The 20,831-nt window shown below is 34.4% G+C and overlaps 1 protein-coding gene across 2 annotated transcripts in view; it reads left to right on the top strand.

The window, feature by feature from the left end:
- LOC141846596 (uncharacterized) overlaps window positions 1-18,892 on the top strand; it is a gene marked incomplete at its 5' end in the record, with an annotated part of 24,901 nt that extends 6,009 nt beyond the window's left edge. Inside the window, 4 exon segments of one of the 2 annotated variants that reach the window (XR_012603344.1) lie at window positions 16,125-16,175; window positions 17,039-17,084; window positions 17,737-17,829; window positions 18,723-18,892. Coding sequence is in view for 1 of the 2 variants with exons in the window: in XM_074734633.1 (XP_074590734.1) it covers window positions 16,125-16,175; window positions 17,737-17,829; window positions 18,723-18,803 (225 nt within the window). 2 annotated transcript variants of the gene reach the window in all.
- Window positions 18,893-20,831: the final 1,939 nt, after the last annotated feature.

Genomic DNA, 20,831 nt, shown 5'->3' with positions numbered 1-20,831 from the left:
ACAAAATATTTTGTAAACATGAGTTTTCAAAAAGATATTTTTAAAGAGGTTTTCAAGTACTTTTTAAAAATGCCTTTTAAAAATAGGATTTTCAAGGATAACCTCCCCCTCAATTAAACACTCTCTTAGGACATTTTTGTTGACTACAAAAAATTTTTACCTATGTGTTTTAGGTTTTTAGACATAGTGTTGACCTAAAAGTTCTATGTCTAAGTATTAGTCAACCAATTTTCAAAAGATATATATTTTTGAAAACTATAATATAAATACACACAATCAAGCATGAATCTCAAATAATTATCAAATTTTCAGAAAATAGTTTTGATAATTTTTGAAAAAGTTTTTTAAACTTTGTATTTTAATTGTCCTTATCATCTCACCCATTCTAAGTGCCTTAGTACATGACATACAGGAGTTACCTTATGGATTTTATGAGATGTTGTGTCAATTTTATCTTTATTTATTTAAGTTAATTCTATTGAGTATTTGACATTGTGTTAGATTTAGGTTTAACCGTCAGTTAGTTAAGTTCACATTTTCAAAATCAGCTTCCAGGTCATGGCGAGGCAGAGACCTTCTTGGTTATCGAAATAACAACCACTTTCCTTAGACAAAACCTTTTTTAACAAATTATGATCTTAATTAACTTCTTGAAAATCTTGGTCTAACTAGTCTAGGATATGACGAGGTAGCTTCAGTTAGATCGACTTAGCTAAGCAGACCAAGTCTCCTTACTTGACTACCTAGACTAAATTTTCCTAATGTACTATCATCTTGTCCAACCTTGGTACTATATTTGGCAAGTGTAACCAATCATGTGTCCTTAACTAACCATTCTAGATTAAGTAATAAGTAAACATGATGACATGACATTTATGTACATATAACATAAAGCATATGTATGTACATGACAGATATGTATGAGTCAATCAAGGTAAGCAATTTTTTAATTTTTAATAATGTATCAAATTCTTGATTTGATATATTTCGTGTGGACCCGCGAATGTGTCAATCCACTTTGATACATTTTGAATTTTATTAAGTTTTATTTCATTTGGTAATATTTTAAATTAGTTTCATAATTATAAGTATTTTATCATAATTAGGTTTATGGATTTTAGTTGTATTTGTTTGAATTATTAATTTGTGATTGAATTATTAATTTGTTATTGAATTATTAATTTATTGTTGAATTATTAAGGGTTGGTGATTTAATTTTTGGTTTGAATTAGGTTATGTTCCATAATTAAATGAAACTTGAGGATAATTAAATTTATTACTTAAATTTAAATTTTTAAAGTTTAAATATGACTTGTTAAAAATTAAAAGATTTATTTTCTTGAATTTTGGTAATTAATTTTATATTTTTTGGATTCAATTTTAAATTTTTAGAATTATTAATTAAATGATACATGATTGTAATTAATTTTATTATTTAATTTTGGATTTTTAATATTTAAATTTGAATGATCATTTTTAAAGTTTGAAAATTTATTATAAGAATTTTTAAGATTTAATTTTAAATTTTTATTGGTTAAATTATTAACTTTAACATTTATCTTGGTGGGTTTTGACTTTATTTCATAATTAGGATTATCTTGATTATTTAATTCTGAGTTATTAATTAAATTTGAATTATTAGATTTATCTTAACTATTATTAATTTTATCTTGTTTGATTAAATTATTATTAATTTTCGGATTTATTATATTAATTAAAGTTGAATTATTTAATTTTGAGTTATCTTAGTTGAATTGATTAAAAAATTGGTCCAATTTTTTTTTATTTGAAATAAATTTAGATTAGATAAATTTGAATTATTAATGATTGAATTTAAATTGGTCAAAATATTTGAATGGGTCAAATTATTTAAATTTGAATTAGTTAAGTTTGAATTGGTCAAATTATTTAAATTTGAATTTTGTATGTTTGAATTTTTTAAATTAATTAAATTTGAATTTTCTATGTTTGAATTTTTAAAATTAATTAAATTTGAATTTTCTATGTTTGAATTTTTCAAATTGATATTTTCTAATTTATTTAAATTTGTAGAAAAAATAACTCGATCATGTGAAACCCTAGGGATATTTCATAAATAAATGAACTTATCGGAATTGCATCCCCTAATTTCGATTTTGCCTTCGTCTTCTCCGTGCACCGATTCTTGTAGTATCCGCGGTTTTGACACTTGAAGCACATGATGTCGTCCGAGTGTTATGAGTATGACACTGATTTTTATAGTGTCCTTTCCCCCTGCACTTAAAACATAATATATGCAATTTAAAATGAACTGTAAAATTTTTACCTTGCTTCCCCTCCATTTTTGCTGTCTTACTTCTGTGGCGGTTATTCCTATCGAGAGTAGGCATACTCTGATACCAATTGTAGGATCAGTGTATGCGTTAGATGGGGGGTAAATAGCGCTTTCATTGTTCGTTTGTTCGTTAGTTACTAACATAGACTGACAGCGGATATTAGAGAAATAAGAAGGGGACTTGCGGATTTATTTGGTTTCTAATCCTCTAGAGTTAGTAAGTCCAAGGCCTATGCATGGGAAGACGCCCGTCCACTAATGGTCTCCTTTCCGGAAGCAGAGAAATCTGTCTTACAGTCCACAATATAATAATAAAATACAAAATGTAATATTAAAAAGAAAGTAACCAAACAATCGTATAGAGGTCCATCCGGAAGTCTTGAGTGCAACATACCTTTCTTGGAGCTTCTCCGGTCGCACGATCTTGGCTCCGTTTGCATTTAGCAGTATCGCAGGATGAAGACGTATGAGAGTATGAATTCTGCCGTGGTGTTGGTCGTATAGGACATATAAAGACCTTTCCGGGCGCTTGGAACCGATCTGATCCGATCTAGTTCCGTCGGTCTTTATTGGGGCCAATTCCACCTGATCCGGGTGCTTGGACCTTCCAAGCGCCTGGATCTGTCTTAGTCTCGGTGCCTAGACTTCACTAGGTCGCTTGGATTGTTCTGGCCGCTTGAATTCAATAGGGCCGCTTGGAATCAATCAACTAGTTTTGACCTGAGTTGACTTCCGAGTTTGGTTCGACTGCTTCTGTTTGCTTCTCTTATGCTTTTTCAGTCTTGCTTCCAACTCTTGATTCCTGCAAGATTAGCATACAAGCAAACAAACAACCTAAGCCTATTTGTAGTCCATCTGACCTACTAGGCTTACCTAAGCCTTACCATGTAGGTCTAACCAACTAGGCTTACTCGTGCCTAACTTCCAGTTAGGACTAATCACTTCCATAGGTAGGCTTTTCGCCTGCTAAACATTCGGTTACCCTTGACCTGCTTGGACTTTCACTTGCCTAATCTCCAGTTAGGAATTCCTGTCCAGCTTTACTCACTAGGACTTTTCCTAACCTCCAACTAGGATTGCCTAGCCTCCAACTAGAATTTCCTCTGCCTAACCTCTAGTTATGACTTCCTACCTATCTTCACTCACTAGGAGCTCTCATAGCCTCTAACTAGGATTACCTAGTCTCCAACTAGGATTTTCTTTGCCTAACCTCCCAGCTAGAACTATCCTTGCCCGGTTAACCTGATTAGGACTTCCTTCCCGGATCCAATTGACTAGGACTTTTCGCTAGTCTTCTGGTCAAATTGACCTGATTAGATTTCACTCATATCTAAACATTAAGTCCTATTTGGATCAACTCTTGGTCAAACTGACCAGATCTAGATGCTCCTTGTATCAACAAATACCATTATATTATATACACCGCTCATATTCATAGTGAGTTTGAGAGGCACTAAGAGCTGTTAAATTTTTTTTATTATTTAGATCTTCACCATGATCTTCAAATTCATTGTAGATTAGTTCTCTAGAGCGCCTCCGCCTATCAAGCAATTCACGTTGTTATTGTTTATGCTTTAATTCTTTTTTGTCATTAAGTTCCTCTTTCATTGCATGATGAATTTTTTTAAAAAATTTTGGGCGTTTAGAAACATCCGGATATCCATTAGCAAGATGTTGCTTTAGGCGTGTGATCCCATCGCCACGCTCAATCATATCACAATACAAACATTCCCAATGAAATCGATGTTTTAATCGACATGCATGTCTCAAAGCTAGATTATAAGATTATTATTTTGGTGCTATTACCTGCATTATAAAAAATTAAGAGTAGAAAAAAGATCAAATAATTCAGAATAAATATTCATAATTACAACATTAATAACATTAATATAAAATCATTATCTGCTAAAAATTATAAAAATAATATTTAATTTTAATAAAAAATAAATAAAATAAATATCTTCACATATATTTAAAATTTTTAAATAATTATTAAATTACATAATAGAATTTTTATCTTAAGATAAAAGTTTAAATATTCATAAAAATAAAGATTAATAAAATAAAAAATTTAATTAATAAATATGATAATTATATTATTAATTATTAATTTTTTTCTATCACTTTTTTTCAAAGTTTCATAGTATGAATCATTAACTTAATTGCCTTATAATTTGTACAATTTTATATATCTCTTTTGTTTTTTATATAGGGGAATTAGAGTACTTAAATAACTTCATAAGTCATTCAATACTCTGCTTCCTTAGACACTTTTATTCCTCTATTGGAATATCATTTGGTCCAATCGTTTTTTCATTTTGCGTCCCATTTAATGTCTATTCTATTTTTAAACTTTGAATTCTTTAATAAAAATTTAAATATCTATACTCCTTTCACCTACTTAAATTTTTAAGGTAAGTTAGTTATCTAAATCTTCATTAAAATATTAAAAAAATACTCTCCATCACTCATTTATTTCCTTATCTTTTATTAGTATCTTATTGGATTTATTTTTAATGCATTTTATTTTGGGTAAGATCCTTTATTTTTTTTCTTGCTTTACCTATTCTATAGATATATCTTTCCCTTTCTTTTGTATTAAGCTGTCATTATAAGCATTTTGAAAGTATCATCTTTGGTTTCACTTACTGTTTTCTTGGTCTCTTTCTTAACTATTGCATATTTAAAATTTTTTTTTTCATTCTTATAAGTGATTTATAAGGCTTTTCGTTTTTCCATCCCTTTCTCCTGTACCTCCCTATTCCACCATCAAGTTTTTTATTTGGTGGTGCTTATCCTATTTGACTCACCTAAGTATACTCTTAGCTACCGTTTCAAGTTTAATACGATCTTATCCCATATCGTATTTGAATCGCCATGTATTTCTTTAACGACTATATCGAGTCACAAAATCTATAAACTCCATGTACTTTGTCAAGTTCTTGTGCATTTAATATGCATATCAAAAACACAACTCAAACCTAATTTAAACCCTTTACAAAATACATTAAAACAATTAAGTTGTGTCGGTGCAGGGAGCACTAATCTACTTCCAGAGTTTCGATGTTTGATAATATATCTAGGTCTGGTCAGTTTGAACAAGGGTTAATCCAAACAGGACTTAATGTTTGGATGTGAGTGAAGTCTAGTCAAGTCAAAGTTGACAAGAAGATTAGCAAAAAATCTTAGTCAGTTGGACAAGGTAAAGAAGCCTCAGTCAGGTGGACAAGGAGAAGTCCTAATTGGAGGTTAGGCAGGAGAAGTCCTTGTTTGAGGCTAGGCAGGCAAAGTCCTGGTTGGAGGCTAGGCAGGATGTCCTGGTTGGAGGTTGGGCAACGGAAAGTCCATGCAGGTCAAGGATGATCAGATGTTTGACAAGTGGGAAGTCTACCGAATGACTAGTCCTAACTGGAAGTAAGACAAGGGTAAGCCTAGTAGGTTATACCGACAGGGTAAGACTTAGGTAAGCTTAGTAGGTCAGACAGATTACAGATAGACTTAAGTTGCTTATTTGTATGTATGCTAATCTTGCAGGAATCAAGAGCTAGAAGCAAGACTGAGGAAGTATAAGAGAAGTAAATATAAGCAGTCGAATCAAGTCCGAAATCAACTCAGGTCAAACCTGAGTTGATTATATTCAGGCGCCCGGATCATGCTTTAGGAGCTCGGACCGTCCAGGTGCCTGGGGTTGGTCTAAGTGCTCGGATCAAGATGACTTGGCCTTGATGAAGACCGACGGAACTGGATCGGATCGGATCGGTCCGGGGTGTCCGGAAGCGTCTTTATAAGACCCTCAACGTGCAACACAAGGACACCAGTAATCGCTACTACTTCTTCATCCTACAGTGCTGCTGAACGTGAACGAAGCCTAGCTCGTGTGATTGGGGAAACTCCAGAAAGGATGTGTTGCGCTCAGGACTTCCAGATCGATCTACACAAGTATTTGGTTATTTTAATATTGTCTTACTTAATTGTACTTCATTTTATTCATTATTTGGAATGTAAGACGGGTTTTTCCGCCTCCGAAAAATTTTCGGAAAGGAGACCATTAGTGGACGGACGCTAGATTTTGGATATACTAATCCTTGGGGGTAAAGAACCAAGTAAAATCTATGAGTCCTGTGTGGTTTGTTTAATTCCACTGCTAGATTATTTGGCAAAATGAATGAACGAAAGAGCGCCATTCACTCCCTCTCTAGCGTACGGGCACCGGTCCTACAAGTTGTACCCATCCACTTGATAGCATTATTGCACCAATAATCTTTATTTTTTGATTTTAACAATCCATTTAAATTAGGGAATAAGCAAAATAGAATTAGATAAATAATCAGAAACTTAAATCTTCCCCTTAAACCCCTTAAACTCAAATCTCCCTCCACCTCAACTCCCTTCAATTTGAGATTCCATCCTCGAGTGAAATATCGTTGAGGTGACCCTTTTTTGCTTTTGGATCAGGGCAAGAATTTTACTAAATTAAGCCTTTACTCTTCTCTCCTTCTAACAACCATAAAAAATAATTAATTAATGAGGTAAAAAATACATGTAATTGATCTCAAGGATAATAAGATAAGCATGGTGATTGAATATGTATCAACCAAGCACATAATTATGCATTTCAACCAAGTGCATTGGAAAAAACATTTTAAACCAAAGTATCAATGTAAGATCTCACATATTATTTAAGTGTTTGAAAGCTATTTGATCATGCCAATCACATCTAAGCTAATTATGCTCATAAGTTATGCCTAACATAGAGATTATCAACATATGCAACTAAGCATTTATAATATAAAAATAAGTAATCATGCAATTGAGTTAAGTTATTGTATTCAGCATGAAAATAGACCCTAATAATGTGCCAACTAACTAGGGGTGAATTACCCATTTTCCACTAATGGCTGACATCCTTTAATCAATCCAAGAAGAGGTGAATTTGGGCATATAATAAAGAATGGTGCTAAGCGAGTTCACTAAATTGTTTTTTGGGATCTATTTCCTAGGGATGCCATTTTGCCTTCTCGTGTTCAATGCAAGAAGGATCACTAACTATACTCTTTTGTTTATGTTGACTTCTAACTATTATCAATAAATAGGCCTTTTTCTTAGACTTTGGGGTTGTATCCTAATCTGGTCTTGCTATAATTTACCCTTTGACTTAATAATCATGTTCAATCTTCTTTAATCCAATGGTAAAATTTTCTAAGGATTTATTCAAGATTACCACTTGCTATAATTTAGCCTTTGAGACTTAATTATTCAAGATTATCACTTGCACTTTAAGGTTCTCATTTTTAATTTCTAGTTCTTTGACTCTAAGTTGGTTAGCTCTATCAGATTTATTGCATCGGGTGTGGTGGCGGTGGGGTGGGGGTTGACATTTCACTAATCTTATCTTCTACAATCAACTAATTTCTGAAGGTGTTTGTTCTTACTCTTGGTCTTTCCTAATAACTTTGTTAAGCGAGCAATTATATCAATTTCAATTCATCTACTAAGGGAGAATTTACTTCACTTTCCAAGTTGGTAGAAGACACTCCAACATGAATTGCTATTAATGTTTGAGCATATAATCTTGGAGGTGCTTGCTTCTAGTCTTTCTCTGAAAGAGGTAGTAGAGAACATCTTACCATCAACCACTGTAAGCGCTATGTTGTGTTTGTTCTTGGGTCTTTGCTCCTTTTCTTCAAATATGGAGGTATGATCCCAAGTGGCTCTTAATGAAATGTGCTTTTTTTCTACACTTTCTTTGCTTTTTCTCTTCGTTTGGCTTTTCTTAATTTCAAGCACTTTTCTTTGATACATCTTATTGCAATTGAAACATTAAATTACCCTCTTCTTTTCTATCTTGTCCTTTCCCTATAAGTATTGTTTTGATTGAGTTCGACTCGAGTTTTGATTCTTCTAAATGCTTTCTTCACCATGAGTCATGCGTGTTTCTTTATTGTTCCCTAAGGCTGCGTTTGGTTTGAGAGACACAAGAGACAGTGACAGAAATACAAAAATACGGAGACAGTAGAGACAGAAGACAGAATATTATTTGTATCTGTCTCCTGTTTGGTAACACAAAATACAAATACAGAATCACGGGATTAAAAAGACTAAATTACCCTTCACGGAAAAATATTATTCTCTCCTTCGTCTATTCTCCTTCGTCTTTCTTCCGTCCGCACAGAAGACAACCTTGATTCGATCGCCTCCTTCGCACCGCCCCCGGCCCCCTTTCGATCGTGACCTCCGCACTGCCTTCTAGGTTGGATCGCGACCTCAAGCACCGCCCCCGACCGCTGTCGCCGCTGTGGGAAGCGACAAGGCGTCGCCCTTAGCCGGCGATCGTCGTTGCCTGTCAACCGCCACCGCACACTCTTTGCCCTTGCCAGTCCAGCCGGTGTCGGCCGCCTCTTACCTTCGCCGAGATCTGATCTGTTCGGTGTGAGGTCCGCCCCCGACCGCTGTCGCCGCTGTGGGAAGCGACAAGGCGTCGGGCTTAGCCGTCGATCGTCGTTGCCTGTCAACCGCCACCGCACACTCTTTGCCCTTGCCAGTCCAGCCGGCGCCGCCCGCCTCTTGCGTTCGCCGAGATCTGATCTGTTCGGTGTGAGGTCGTGAGGTAAGGGATTCGTTAACTAGGTCTAGGTTTTGGTTGTTCGATTCATGGGGTTTTTTCTTTATTCTCCTTTCAATATGATCAACGTTTTAGCTAGCCAATAATTTCACAGGACCAATTTCACAGGAGCAACAGGTGAACAATTTTACCTGTATTTCATTTGAGATTGTTCTTTATCTGTAAATAACAGAAATAAGCAACAATAACAAACAATAAATTTGGATACGAATTTCAAATGGATGAGTTACATGGAAGAGATACTGCACATATCCATTTATTGTACTGACAGCAAACTGGATCTAACCAGGACTATGATCTAATCAGACCTGAAAGTTTATGATTCACCAAAGAGGTGAATTTTAAGTAAGCAGCATAATGGTTTTTTTTCAGAAGACCATAAACAAATCTATCGCACCACCTCCCACCACTCTTCACCTTTCTCTCCTCCTCACTCTTTCTCTAATCCTTTCTGGTTCTCCCACCCTCCCTCTTTCTTTCTTCTTTTTCCCTCTACTCTTTATTCCTCTTCTATCCACAATAACCAAAACCTCACTCCAAGCTTGTATTCATGAGTTGCTACCTGGTTCAGATCTTAAAATCTTGATCCAAATCCTGAAACGGGGTCATACAATAGCCAAAGCCAAAATCAATTTGGAATCTGTAACTCATCTTAACCCATGCAACTCATCATTTCCTCCCTCTCCACTCTCATGCAACTCATCTTCCTCTACTTCTCCCCTGCTGAAAGACAAGGAGAAGCCAAGCCAGTCGTTCACCTCCATCAAGCCCTAGAAAACTATGCTGCAAGCTACAACCCAGCAACCAAGAAAAGAAATGATGGGATCGGAAAGGGACCATACCAGCGACCGGAGGAAGATGCTGAAGCCTGCGAACGGCGGAGGGAGGCTGCGAACGCCGGCGCGTCAGGTGGAGGCTTGAGGAAGGCGGAGGGTGCGGTGAAGCTCGCGGAGGCCGCGTGAGGAATGAAGCGGAGGCTTGAGGAAGGCGGAGGGTGAGCTCGCGGAGGGTGCGGCGCGTGAGGAATGAAGCGGCAGCCGAGGGTTTTTTTTGGGTAAAAGCGGAATTTTCCTTCTTCTGTCTCGGCGACAATCGCGCTGTCTCCGTTTTTCGCGTGGACACAATTTTCACAGGATTGGCCACCGAGACAGAGACACAAATCTAATTTTTTGTATCTGTCTCCTAAAAACAAACGGGGACAGAGACAAAAAAACCAAATTGTCTCTGTATTTACGTCCCTGTCTCCGTTTCCAAACGCAGCCTAATGAAAATGATAACGATAGTGAAGATTATGATATCGATGGGAAGTCCTCGTTTCTTCTTGATATGCTACAAATGCAACTTCCTTCCTTTTAGTTGCTTTTCTTGTTTTTCAATCTCAACATATTTTGTTTTATGCAATTCCATGGTTGAAATATTTCTTCTAGGATGTATTTTCTAAATTTCTTGGCATAGAAAAATCATCTGCTGTAGAAGCCCATTGTTGAGTCCTCCGAAACTTGTTCAGGACAGTTTAGAGCATGTCTCAATTTGTTATTTCTTCTCCAATACTTGTTAGTTTCGAGTGTGTTTAGGTGGCAATTTCTCCATCCCTCGTCTTGAAAGTATTTACTTATGTTCGTTAAAGATTGCTCCTGGCAAGTTTAGCTTTGGAGGTGCCCTCATGCAAATCTACTTATTTCTCCCATAGTTCCTTTACACTTTATATTTTTCAATTTTGTTTTGCTTGTGCTTTCATGAGAGTCAATTGTGCTTTTGCATTCGTTGAATACTTTTCTCTTTGAATTTTGGTCCATTTAGCCAACTTAATTAATTTAAGGCTCCGAAGCTTCCTCGTTGCTAATTTTATACTAAAAAAATCAGTATTTCTCAAATTTTCTTTTCCATACATTGAAGTTAAAAATTTAGTGGTGTGAGATGTGCTCTAATGATTAGTCTAAAAGCAATTAGTTTTAAAAATTTCTTTTGCAACAATAAAGACAATACAAACGTGAAGAGTAAAGTGCTTGAGTGGATTCAGTTGGTCGTGTCAAGTAACACAATGGAAATGTAATATAAAATAATAAGAAATCCAATGCTAGCATGCTAGATTTTACATGGTTTAAAGTCCTACTCTTAGTCTATGGCCTATTGATTCATCAAATGAACCACTTTCACAAATCCATCAAGAATGTTTCCTTTACCTAGGCAAGAAAGTTTCAGGACAAGTAATTCTCTTACAAAGAAATATGTGATTAAACAAATAAGAGAAAAGTTACCAAGAGCTTGTAGAGAAAGCCTTTGCTTTGATTCAAATGTTGTTAGATGTTGATTAGCTTGACCCTTGATCTCTAAAATTTTAGAAACAATTTTATGCACCATTGATAAGCAAAATAACCTACATGACTTATATAGAAAAGGCTCGAATTGGCTCTATTTTAGTTTCTTCTTGTCAATTGGAAACAGATCTGTAGTTGACTGATCAAATATAAGTAGCCATTGCATAGCCAATGACTAATTGGGCAGTCGATTAGAAATACTATCAGTCGACTACTGAAACATACAAGCGCCATTTTAACCCTATGCAAAGCTCAGATTGAGCTAAATCGCTGACTATAGTTGGGAACTTATTGCCCTTTAGTTAAAGGCTTCCTATAAGCCACTAGGTAGTTTAGGCCCTTAACTAGTCAAAAGTGCAAACTCTAAGATTATAGTAACTTGTAATGTCTCACATCTTATGTAGCTTTTAGGTCTTCTACCTCACATCATTCCTTGATGATGTTGCTTAAATACTCAAATCCAAGATACATTTCACTCCTAACTATAATAGTTCTATTGTGTCAAAGCCTTCAACCTTGTTGATGGTTTTACATTGTCCTCGAAATTATCTCAGATCAGACTCCTAATACCTTGGATGCACACACCTTCTAATCTTTCTCTAATATGTCATCCTTTGGTAATCACCTATAGAGTCCACCTTCGATTGGGTTGTCCTAGAGTACATCTTGTTAGAACCATGAGGACACGTGTGTTTATGCGGTTCCGCAATCTGCATGGCTCCTACTCTATGGTTTATTATCCTTTCGTGGATTACCCTCGAATTCTCACTATTCAATTTTTGAAGGTGGAGAAATCACTTACAATCACTTGGGAATTACAATAGAGCTTTACAACTAAGGGAGAAGATGGATTACAATACATTCAAAATGTTAAGATGCTGACACTGATCAATCGACTGATTTGCACTATCAATCAACTAATGCACTATAATCGATACCGATCCGATTGTTATTACACAACTTTTTCCCATTAAAGGTCTTCTCTAGCTTTTCTACTACAACATTAGTTGACTCGACTGCGAATAGAAATATTTTGTTCGTTGATCATCCAACTTCAATAGACTACCTAGTCGACTTAGCTATCATCAGTCTCATATCCATTATTAGTTCCAATCCACAACCTAATATAATTTATTAGTCAATTGATTGAAGAACCCCTTTAGTCGTGTACGTTGATTATAACCATTCTAATGGTTGAGTTTACTTATGTTAAGATCTACCCTTTACCATTGAGTGTAAGTCTCTTAACTCTCAACTCACAAGGAGTTTAACATGCAACTTCTCCACCATGAGGCTGTCTCTCGTTCCTTAGATGCACTCAAACCATCTGCTAGCTCCATGCGTAACTTTCACAATCCACCTACGTAGTTTGCCTCCATAGGCACAATTTCATTCCAATGCTCCAGTTTTGTGGCCTCTTCAATATCCCACGCCATCCTTCTTTGATTTTCATAGACTTTGAACTATTAGGTATCTTGGCCACACTAAGTTGTCTCTATCTATATTTCTGTGTCTTATATGACACTGTCAAATATAAAAACAATCTTAAATTAAACTCTCTGTCCAAATTCAAAACCTATGATACATTCTAATCATTTCATGGTGATTACACCAACACATCTTGTACGACTTCACCTCATTACGGACTTATGAGTCATCAAGCATAATCGAACCAACTTGAATTCATCAAATCATCCATCTTAACAATTCGATCACATCAAGTCACAAGCTATCCGAGCTCGATGTGCGCTTTGTTAAGTCCCTACACACTTGATGTACACATCAGAAATACATAGAAATCTAATTTAAATCCTTTGTCAAATACATCCAAACAAACTACTAGAACTCAACCACGTAGAACTGTTATCTCACCAACAAATGAACACAAGATATCAAGCTAAACACAATGTAAATGTGTGAGAGAGCCAACACCCTTCATAGTGTATCATGCTTGCTAGGCCAACACCACGAGTATAATTGGGTCGACACCATAATGGTAGTAGGCTAATGCCTTCATATGTATAGGGCCAACGCTCATTCTTGCATTAGGTTGACATCATCGTACCCATGCAATATGAAATCAACACATGTATAAAGCTGAAAACCATGTTTACATTATGCCAACACCATCATGCGCATGCAATATGAATTAGTGCATCAAAATAATAACTTGCCTTTGAATGAACCCATTGTACCCACCTTGTTACTCTTTGGAACTTCAAGAGCTTTTTCAATTCATCCCCAGTGCCCTTTGCAATGATGAAACGTACACATTATACCCTCTTTAAGTAAAACACAATCACACCATTTAATTTTCCTTTTCCATGGTTTAGGTACTTACAGGATTTTTACCTATATGGTTCTTCCGCCACTAGGAAAAGGGTTCTCTTCTCTTTGGCATTTTGGCATTTCTCCTAATAAAAAATTCATCTTAAGATTCCATGCCCACAAGCAACATTAATCTCCCTTTAGGACCTTATGTAGTCCATCTAGTGTCCTATTCAACCTCAACAAGAATAAATTATTCTTAATATCTTACCCAAAAGCCCTAATTGCTCTTTCTGGTAGCTGCCAGTCATTAGAGGAGAGAGAGGAGAAGAGGAGAGGGAGTTGAAATTATAAATGATCTTGACCAAAAGTTGAAATTATAAATGATCTTGTCCAAAAGTCCTAGTTACTCTTTTTGGTAGCCGTCAACCATTAGAGGAGAAGAAAAGAAGAGGGAGTCCACCACTTGTTCTCCCTAGAGATCTCCAGCTACTCAAAAGGAAGATGAGGGGAGGGCTTGGAGAAAAGAGGAGGAAGGGGAATAGGGAACAGTTTGGTTCCTCTTTTTGTCATGCACAAAAACTCCCTGTCTTAAGTTGGGAAAACTCATTGATGCATTTCAATCACAGCCTCAATAGTTTCTCAAATCACCGCTTCAATTTTAGTCATCCCTAAGTTGTAATAAACTTCCCTTAAACCCCTTAAAATTAATCAAAATGTACTAAACTCCTTTCCCTACTTGGCTCAACACAAGCGACTCCATGCATAAAGCCGAGGGTGACTTTCTACCACCTACAATCATGAGCCCAATGCCTTGTCAGTGCTGCTCTCACCGGGGCAAATAAATACTCGATTGGCATTCACCCTACCTCAAAATAATTACATTGACATCAAAAAATGAAGAAAATTTTCAAAGGTTACAGTAACAGATTCATCTGAAATACCCTAGTTTGCTATATTTTTAGATCTACACATGAATTGGCAAAACTTCTGGTGATTCTTATCTGTTTTATATATCCAATCATCATAATTATGTTAATATTGCAATTCCAACTTCCAAGTAACATTTTCATTAATTTTTGAAATCTCGTGGGCCCTCAAACAGTTGGGAGTAACGTGGCTTGTTCATGTTTATTTTTAAATCATGATAACTTCACCCTGTTGCTTGTGGCTTCTTTTCGGTTGCATGTAGCTGCTAATGCTGTATTCTGCAATTGTGAAATAACAAACGTACAATGCTGAAATTTTAAGTCACCTAAATTTAGAGGAAATTTAGTTACTTTGAAAGAACCAGTTCTTTACCTCAATATATAAATAAGAATAGATGAACTGGATTAAGCAGTGACGATTATTTATTGAAATTTTGTGTTACTAATTGAAAATTTCAAAGTAAAAAAGCAAAGTTTCCTAACATTGCATTAGTAGCTCTCTACGTAGTCTGGCAATAAATGTGCTCTCTGTTACCTTGGTTTCTTATTGTATTTTTGCTTGTGTTAGGAAGTATATTGAAAAATGATATAAATATAATTAAACAAAGGAAAATAGTTAATTCCTTTTAGAAGTTTACACGAAGGGTGGAAACTTGGAGGGTTGCAATTAAATACAACATAAATAATTTCAATATGATAATCAATAGACAAGTTGTCAATTAAAGAGAAGGTAGGGAGTCAACCAACTGCATAGTGGATAGGCAGTGGATGGAAACTTAAGCAAAAATATTAGAATAAAATAGATTAATATTATCATTAAAAATGAGTAATGTGTATATCTAATAAAATATTAATAAAATTTGCAATCATAAACCTATTGCAAGTGAGATCCATCAACATTTCACACATGAGCTGTGTAAATATTGCTGAGGAGAGTTAGCATGCACACTGGCGCCATATGCTTCATTTCCAGAATAAACGACAAGTTGAACTACCAGATTTTTGAAAAAATTGCCTTGCACATATATATACATGCAAATATTGTCCTCATGATATTGTTTTGTAAAGTATATTTTTTAGTGTGTTAGTTTTAAGGTAATGGAATAACTGTCTTCCCGGGGAACATTCAAAACTTAATGATCTAAATATTGCCATGGATGTTATACTTATATTATCCAGTTTCAGCCTGTGAACAGATTACAAAGACATTCATTAACTCAGTTATCAACAGTCTTGCATAAATTGACTAATTGAGTAAATAAAAATTCAGGAGACATGGTGTAATACACTGGAACTTTCTTTTTCATTTTATCTTGAGGAGAAAGGATGCATAAACCTCAGCAAGATGAATGTAAAAATTAATACCAATACCTTGGGTAATGGCAACAACTTAGCTAGCTGGCTCTCTGTGGTGCAATATGCTAACCTTTTTGCTTTGAAAACAGATATAGAAATACTAGTACACCTTGTTAGTGATTGTTTATTTGCTTGTCAGGTTACCATTGATTCAGAGATGCCTTTTCAGTGATATATACATTCATGTTAAAATTTGTCATTTTCATGTGAACTGCATACTTCAAGGATTCAATTACCAATCAACGTTTAGTTGATTCTTAAATCTGTTAACTGTGATTTTATTTGGCAATGACATCTTGTTCACCACTCACTACCAGGTAATGTATGATGCTTTTGGAGTTCGACTGCATACCGGAAAACAGGCAGAGGTATGCTATCATGGCCTTTAAAAGCTTCAAATCAGAATTCATGAACAAAAATAAAGCTTGAAAAAGAGTAAATCATTGTCAAATAATTCTTTCTCAAATTCTGGTCCTGCAAGTGATTTATGGACTGCCTACTTTCATTTTATAAAAGTAAAAAAGGGTAAAGGAATACTAAATAATTATTGCCCATTTATTGAACAATTAATTTAAGTAAATAAATATTAGTAATGAGATATTACATATGTTAAAGAATTCAGATAAATGAGCAATATAACAATTAAGTTTTTAATATCAATAATAATTGAATACTACTTCAATTCAATTGATATAATTGATGAGATAATGATTAAATATATTTGATAGATGACTAATATATTTAATATTATTGTTCCTATTATTATTTATATTAACTTCAATTAGATATTAGTTTAAAATAATAATATAATTGCTCTTATTATTATTGTTATTTTGCAATACCGATATTATAGTTTTGATGTAGCTAATTTATCGATTAACTAGTATACTATTTATCATTTATTTGTCTACACTATCAAATTTAACAATAATTTACAGCAAATTTATCATGTATTGAAATATAGCTGATATTATCCTTTATTACTTATAATTAATGTGTACTAACCAAAATAATCGATATACATAGTAATATGTACACCTTATTGTAGCACTCTTTTCTTGTTAGCTATTATCTAATACCTTATATAAGTAACTTTATATAACAAATACACATATATGGTACTACCATACAGGGAACCTTACATATATATCTGATATTACCGAAAAATAATATTAAAACCTACTTGCTATTTGCCTAGCCTCACTAGTTTTCATCTCTTCTACTTTTCCAGTACTTCCCACTGAAGAATGCCACTTGGAGAAGGAACCTCCTATGTGGTAAGTTTCTAAATCTTCGTCAGTTCTCTTCTTCCTCACGATCTGCCTTCCTATGTTACTCTTCAATTATTTTTCTCATTGACACTAGATTTCCAATTCCAATCAGATGAGATTTTGGCCGATTCATAGAGGTCTCTGGTTTTCCATCAAACAGTTTTGATTTATTGAATCAAACAGTTTCTTTTTCTTTTTTAATTTTGATGGGATTATGTTGTTTCATCTGAGATCTTGGATCAGATTTGATCAATCCTGATCCAACTAAACCAATCCAGATTGGAATCAGCTGAATCCTGCAACTTCCTACTTGTGACCCTTGGCAAGTTGCACCAACGCTCATGATGGTGGTTTATTTGATGGCATTGTACTCAATTTTGAAAAGAAAAAGCAGAGTACAATACTAGATTCTTGCAAAACCATAAAATGTACAATAAGTAATTAATGAGAATCCTTGAAATAATAATCAGAATTTCAATAATATCACTAAAACAAAGAAACAATTGGAAAGTTCATGCAAGCACCTTAATCTCTTGAATGCTAGTGTTGTGGTGGGCTATCATGTATCATAGGTTGACATAATGGACACAATGTTTGCTCTAACAAATAGAGACATTGCTTTTACACTAATAATTTCTTCTTTTTCTTGCCACCTCAGGTGTTGAATCAAATTGTTTATGAACTTCCAGAGGAACACCCTCTAGCTGACACTAGGCCGCTGCCTGAGCTTCTAGGCCATACTCCTCTACAGGTTTGATAATGATCTGTGAACATTTTATTTGCATTAGTTTAGATAATGCAACCTGCCACATCTTTTCCTTTTGGATGTGCTGCAGTAATGATCTAATCTACTCACAATATTGAAGAAATTCATCTTTAAAAATTTAGTTGATCTGTGGAAGTATCCTCACAAACTGTAATTTGGATTTCATGTTCTAGATTAAACTATTTCCCAAAGGGCACATCTGCCTTTTGGGATTTCCACTAAACACCTACGTATCTCTCTCTTTTCCAATCATTTTATTTGATGACTCAAATCTTGCTCGTTTTGTAGCGATTTTTTTTTTTTTTTTTTTATTTTTGGGGGGGGGGGGGGGCGGGGAAGCATTTGGTATGGCTTTCTAGCCAAAATGAGACTCCCAAAAGGCCTTCAGTTTGCCTTCCTAACCAAAATGATACGTGATACGTTTTGGACATCAATGTAGCTTTTGCTAAAACACTCGTGCAATCTATTTGCTAGACTTCTCATTCTTAGTAATTCTCAGAATATTTTGGGTACCTCGAGAAAAAGTGATATTTGAAGATTATGAAAAATAAGGGACATTATGTTGGGAAATTGAGATGCCAAGTGCATCTTTTGGAAAATCCACCTTGCTTGAATGCATTTTTCCATCGCCAAATTAGGGAACCTAATGTTTCATTAGTAGTCTATCCACTTGCATTTTATAATTTGGTTACTTGATCTTTTGCCATAGCAACGAATTCAACCGCAGTTAGCAAGATTTTTTTTTTTTTTTTGCTTTTATGTGCCTTATGAATTGGAGTGTTGGGAGAGGATCTGTGTCTATCTTACCGTGGATTCTCTTCTTGCCCAGAAATATTTCTTTATAAAATTTATATCATTGTTTCTGATGCCTTTCTCAGGTAACTGCTGGTGCTATAGTGGGGTGCGCCGTAGCTGGTATAACTCAATTAATAAACAAATTGCTAATGGAGCTACATTGAGAACACATGAATGTGACAATTGACTTCATATTGAGGCTTATAATATGTACTCCTTAAACTTTATAACTACAATTTGGTCGATTTTTATATGATTAAATTTTACTGAATTCATGTAATGATGATGAGTCTGAATGACACTTGGAAAGAGGATTTGGATACTTCATTTTGGGTGGTTAAATTTCTTTCTATAGGTGCTCCAAAATTTAAAGAATCATTTACAAACCATCATCTATACACTTTTGATTTTTTTTATATAGTATGTTTTTTTGTTTGTTTATTATGCATTTTGTAATGAGGAAAAATTTTCTTTCCACTTCAATAAAAGATGAAATCCGCCATCTCAGTGGTATTACACGGTCAGTTTCACGATCATCTGTGAGAACGTAAATCAGGAATTTGCAGTTGGTCACTGCGGGAGAAGACATTATTTTTGTTTCGTTAAAATTCGAACCTTGCCTATTTTAGTAAATCTGTTCTGTCGTAACCAACTCAATTATGTCTTAGAGGTAAAGTTTTTTTCCAACAAATTATATAATTGTGTGGCATGTACATCATCGTTATGATCAAATTTTGTGGCATATCATCATCATTATCATTAAATTGTCTTTAGCTTCATTGTTTGTGATTGATCTTATATCGCCTCCAGGTCATGTGGGGTCGTTGAGATTATGAATTCCATTTTTGTTGATGTGAGTAATCTTATATCAATTCAAAGGTTGGCTATGCTCCACGAGGGAAGATCACCCTCTCCACTGCTATTCACAACTCAAACCATCTTATATCATCACAACATAGAAGAAGGATATAATTCAAATTTTTGGCTTGAGTTTTAGAATAGATGTAAAGATTCTAAGGATTTAAAATTTGTAAGGCAAGAATGACCTTTTTTATTAGAATCATAAAAAAGAATATCTTTTTTTATTTATTATTAAAATAATATTCTATCTCATTTCAATTTATTTTTTTTAAAATTTTTTTAATATTGTTGTAGCAGTTACGAAATCTTTAAAGATGACTTTATACTGCAATTTAGAGGAGGAATTGTAAGATATTCTTGGGGAAATGCACCAATAGCTAAATAGGGTGGTTTTAGAAATTATGTATAAGATCGTAATGAGGGGTGTGATCTTACTCGTGAAGGTAATGAAATTGTTCATGAAGCTAGCAAATGGAGTCTTAAATTAATCGTGGTTTGCAAAGTATGGAAAAAGATCAAATTTGAACCATGGATAAGCTAGATAAAGAGAAAAGTTAAGTGTGCATAATTTCAAGAATTCCTATTTGTTCTCAGATTGATTGCAATTAAAGTCATCCTAATCTTTTCCTTAAAAAAAGATTGGGTCAATTATTGAATAAAAAAAGTATGAGTATCCTGTAAAATATATTTGTATATATGTTTATAATATAATATTATTAGTGTGGATTAAAGTTGAAATATTTATGTAGCAGTATAATAATGTTAAAAAAGATATTTTTAAAAATAAAAATGAGACAACACGGAGGTGATACTACTATTTTAATGGTAAATGAAAAAAAAAGGTATCCTTTTGAGGATTCTAATAAAAAGGGGTATCATTTTGATTTTTGTCTAAATTTTTATGATAAGGCTACTTTGTCTAGGGATAAAAAAATAAAGAAAAAAATTTAGGCAAATAATCTACAATCTTAAAAGGGTAGGTGCATTTTTAGGAGGAGGAATGACTAAAGGAATATGCAATTCTAGATTTAGGAAGTTAATATTGGAAAATCAAGTTTGAGAGATCCGGACTTTGAAAAGATCCTTGAATGGTTACCAATGGCTAGACATGGTTTTGGTAGGCAATGGTCAACGTAATCAATCAAGTTCTGGATACAAATCATCATCACAAAGGGCTAAGGAATTATCGTATGTTAGGGTGACGTATGATTATGGTATATGGAACCATCCAGGTGAACAATGCAAAAAAGATATTTGTGTTGGTGCAATCTTTGCCCAAAGTGCATTGAGTTTCAATGTTTGACTAAACCATGTTTAAAGTTAGGCAATTC

This window comes from Curcuma longa, chromosome 15 (genome assembly GCF_044706935.1).
Source record: "Curcuma longa cultivar G26 ecotype Majalengka, Jawa Barat chromosome 15, ITB_CL_G26_1.1, whole genome shotgun sequence".
In the NCBI taxonomy this organism is placed as follows: domain Eukaryota; kingdom Viridiplantae; phylum Streptophyta; class Magnoliopsida; order Zingiberales; family Zingiberaceae; genus Curcuma; species Curcuma longa.
The sequence above is the reverse complement of the archived record's forward strand: the minus strand, read 5'-3'. Positions and strand labels throughout refer to the sequence as shown.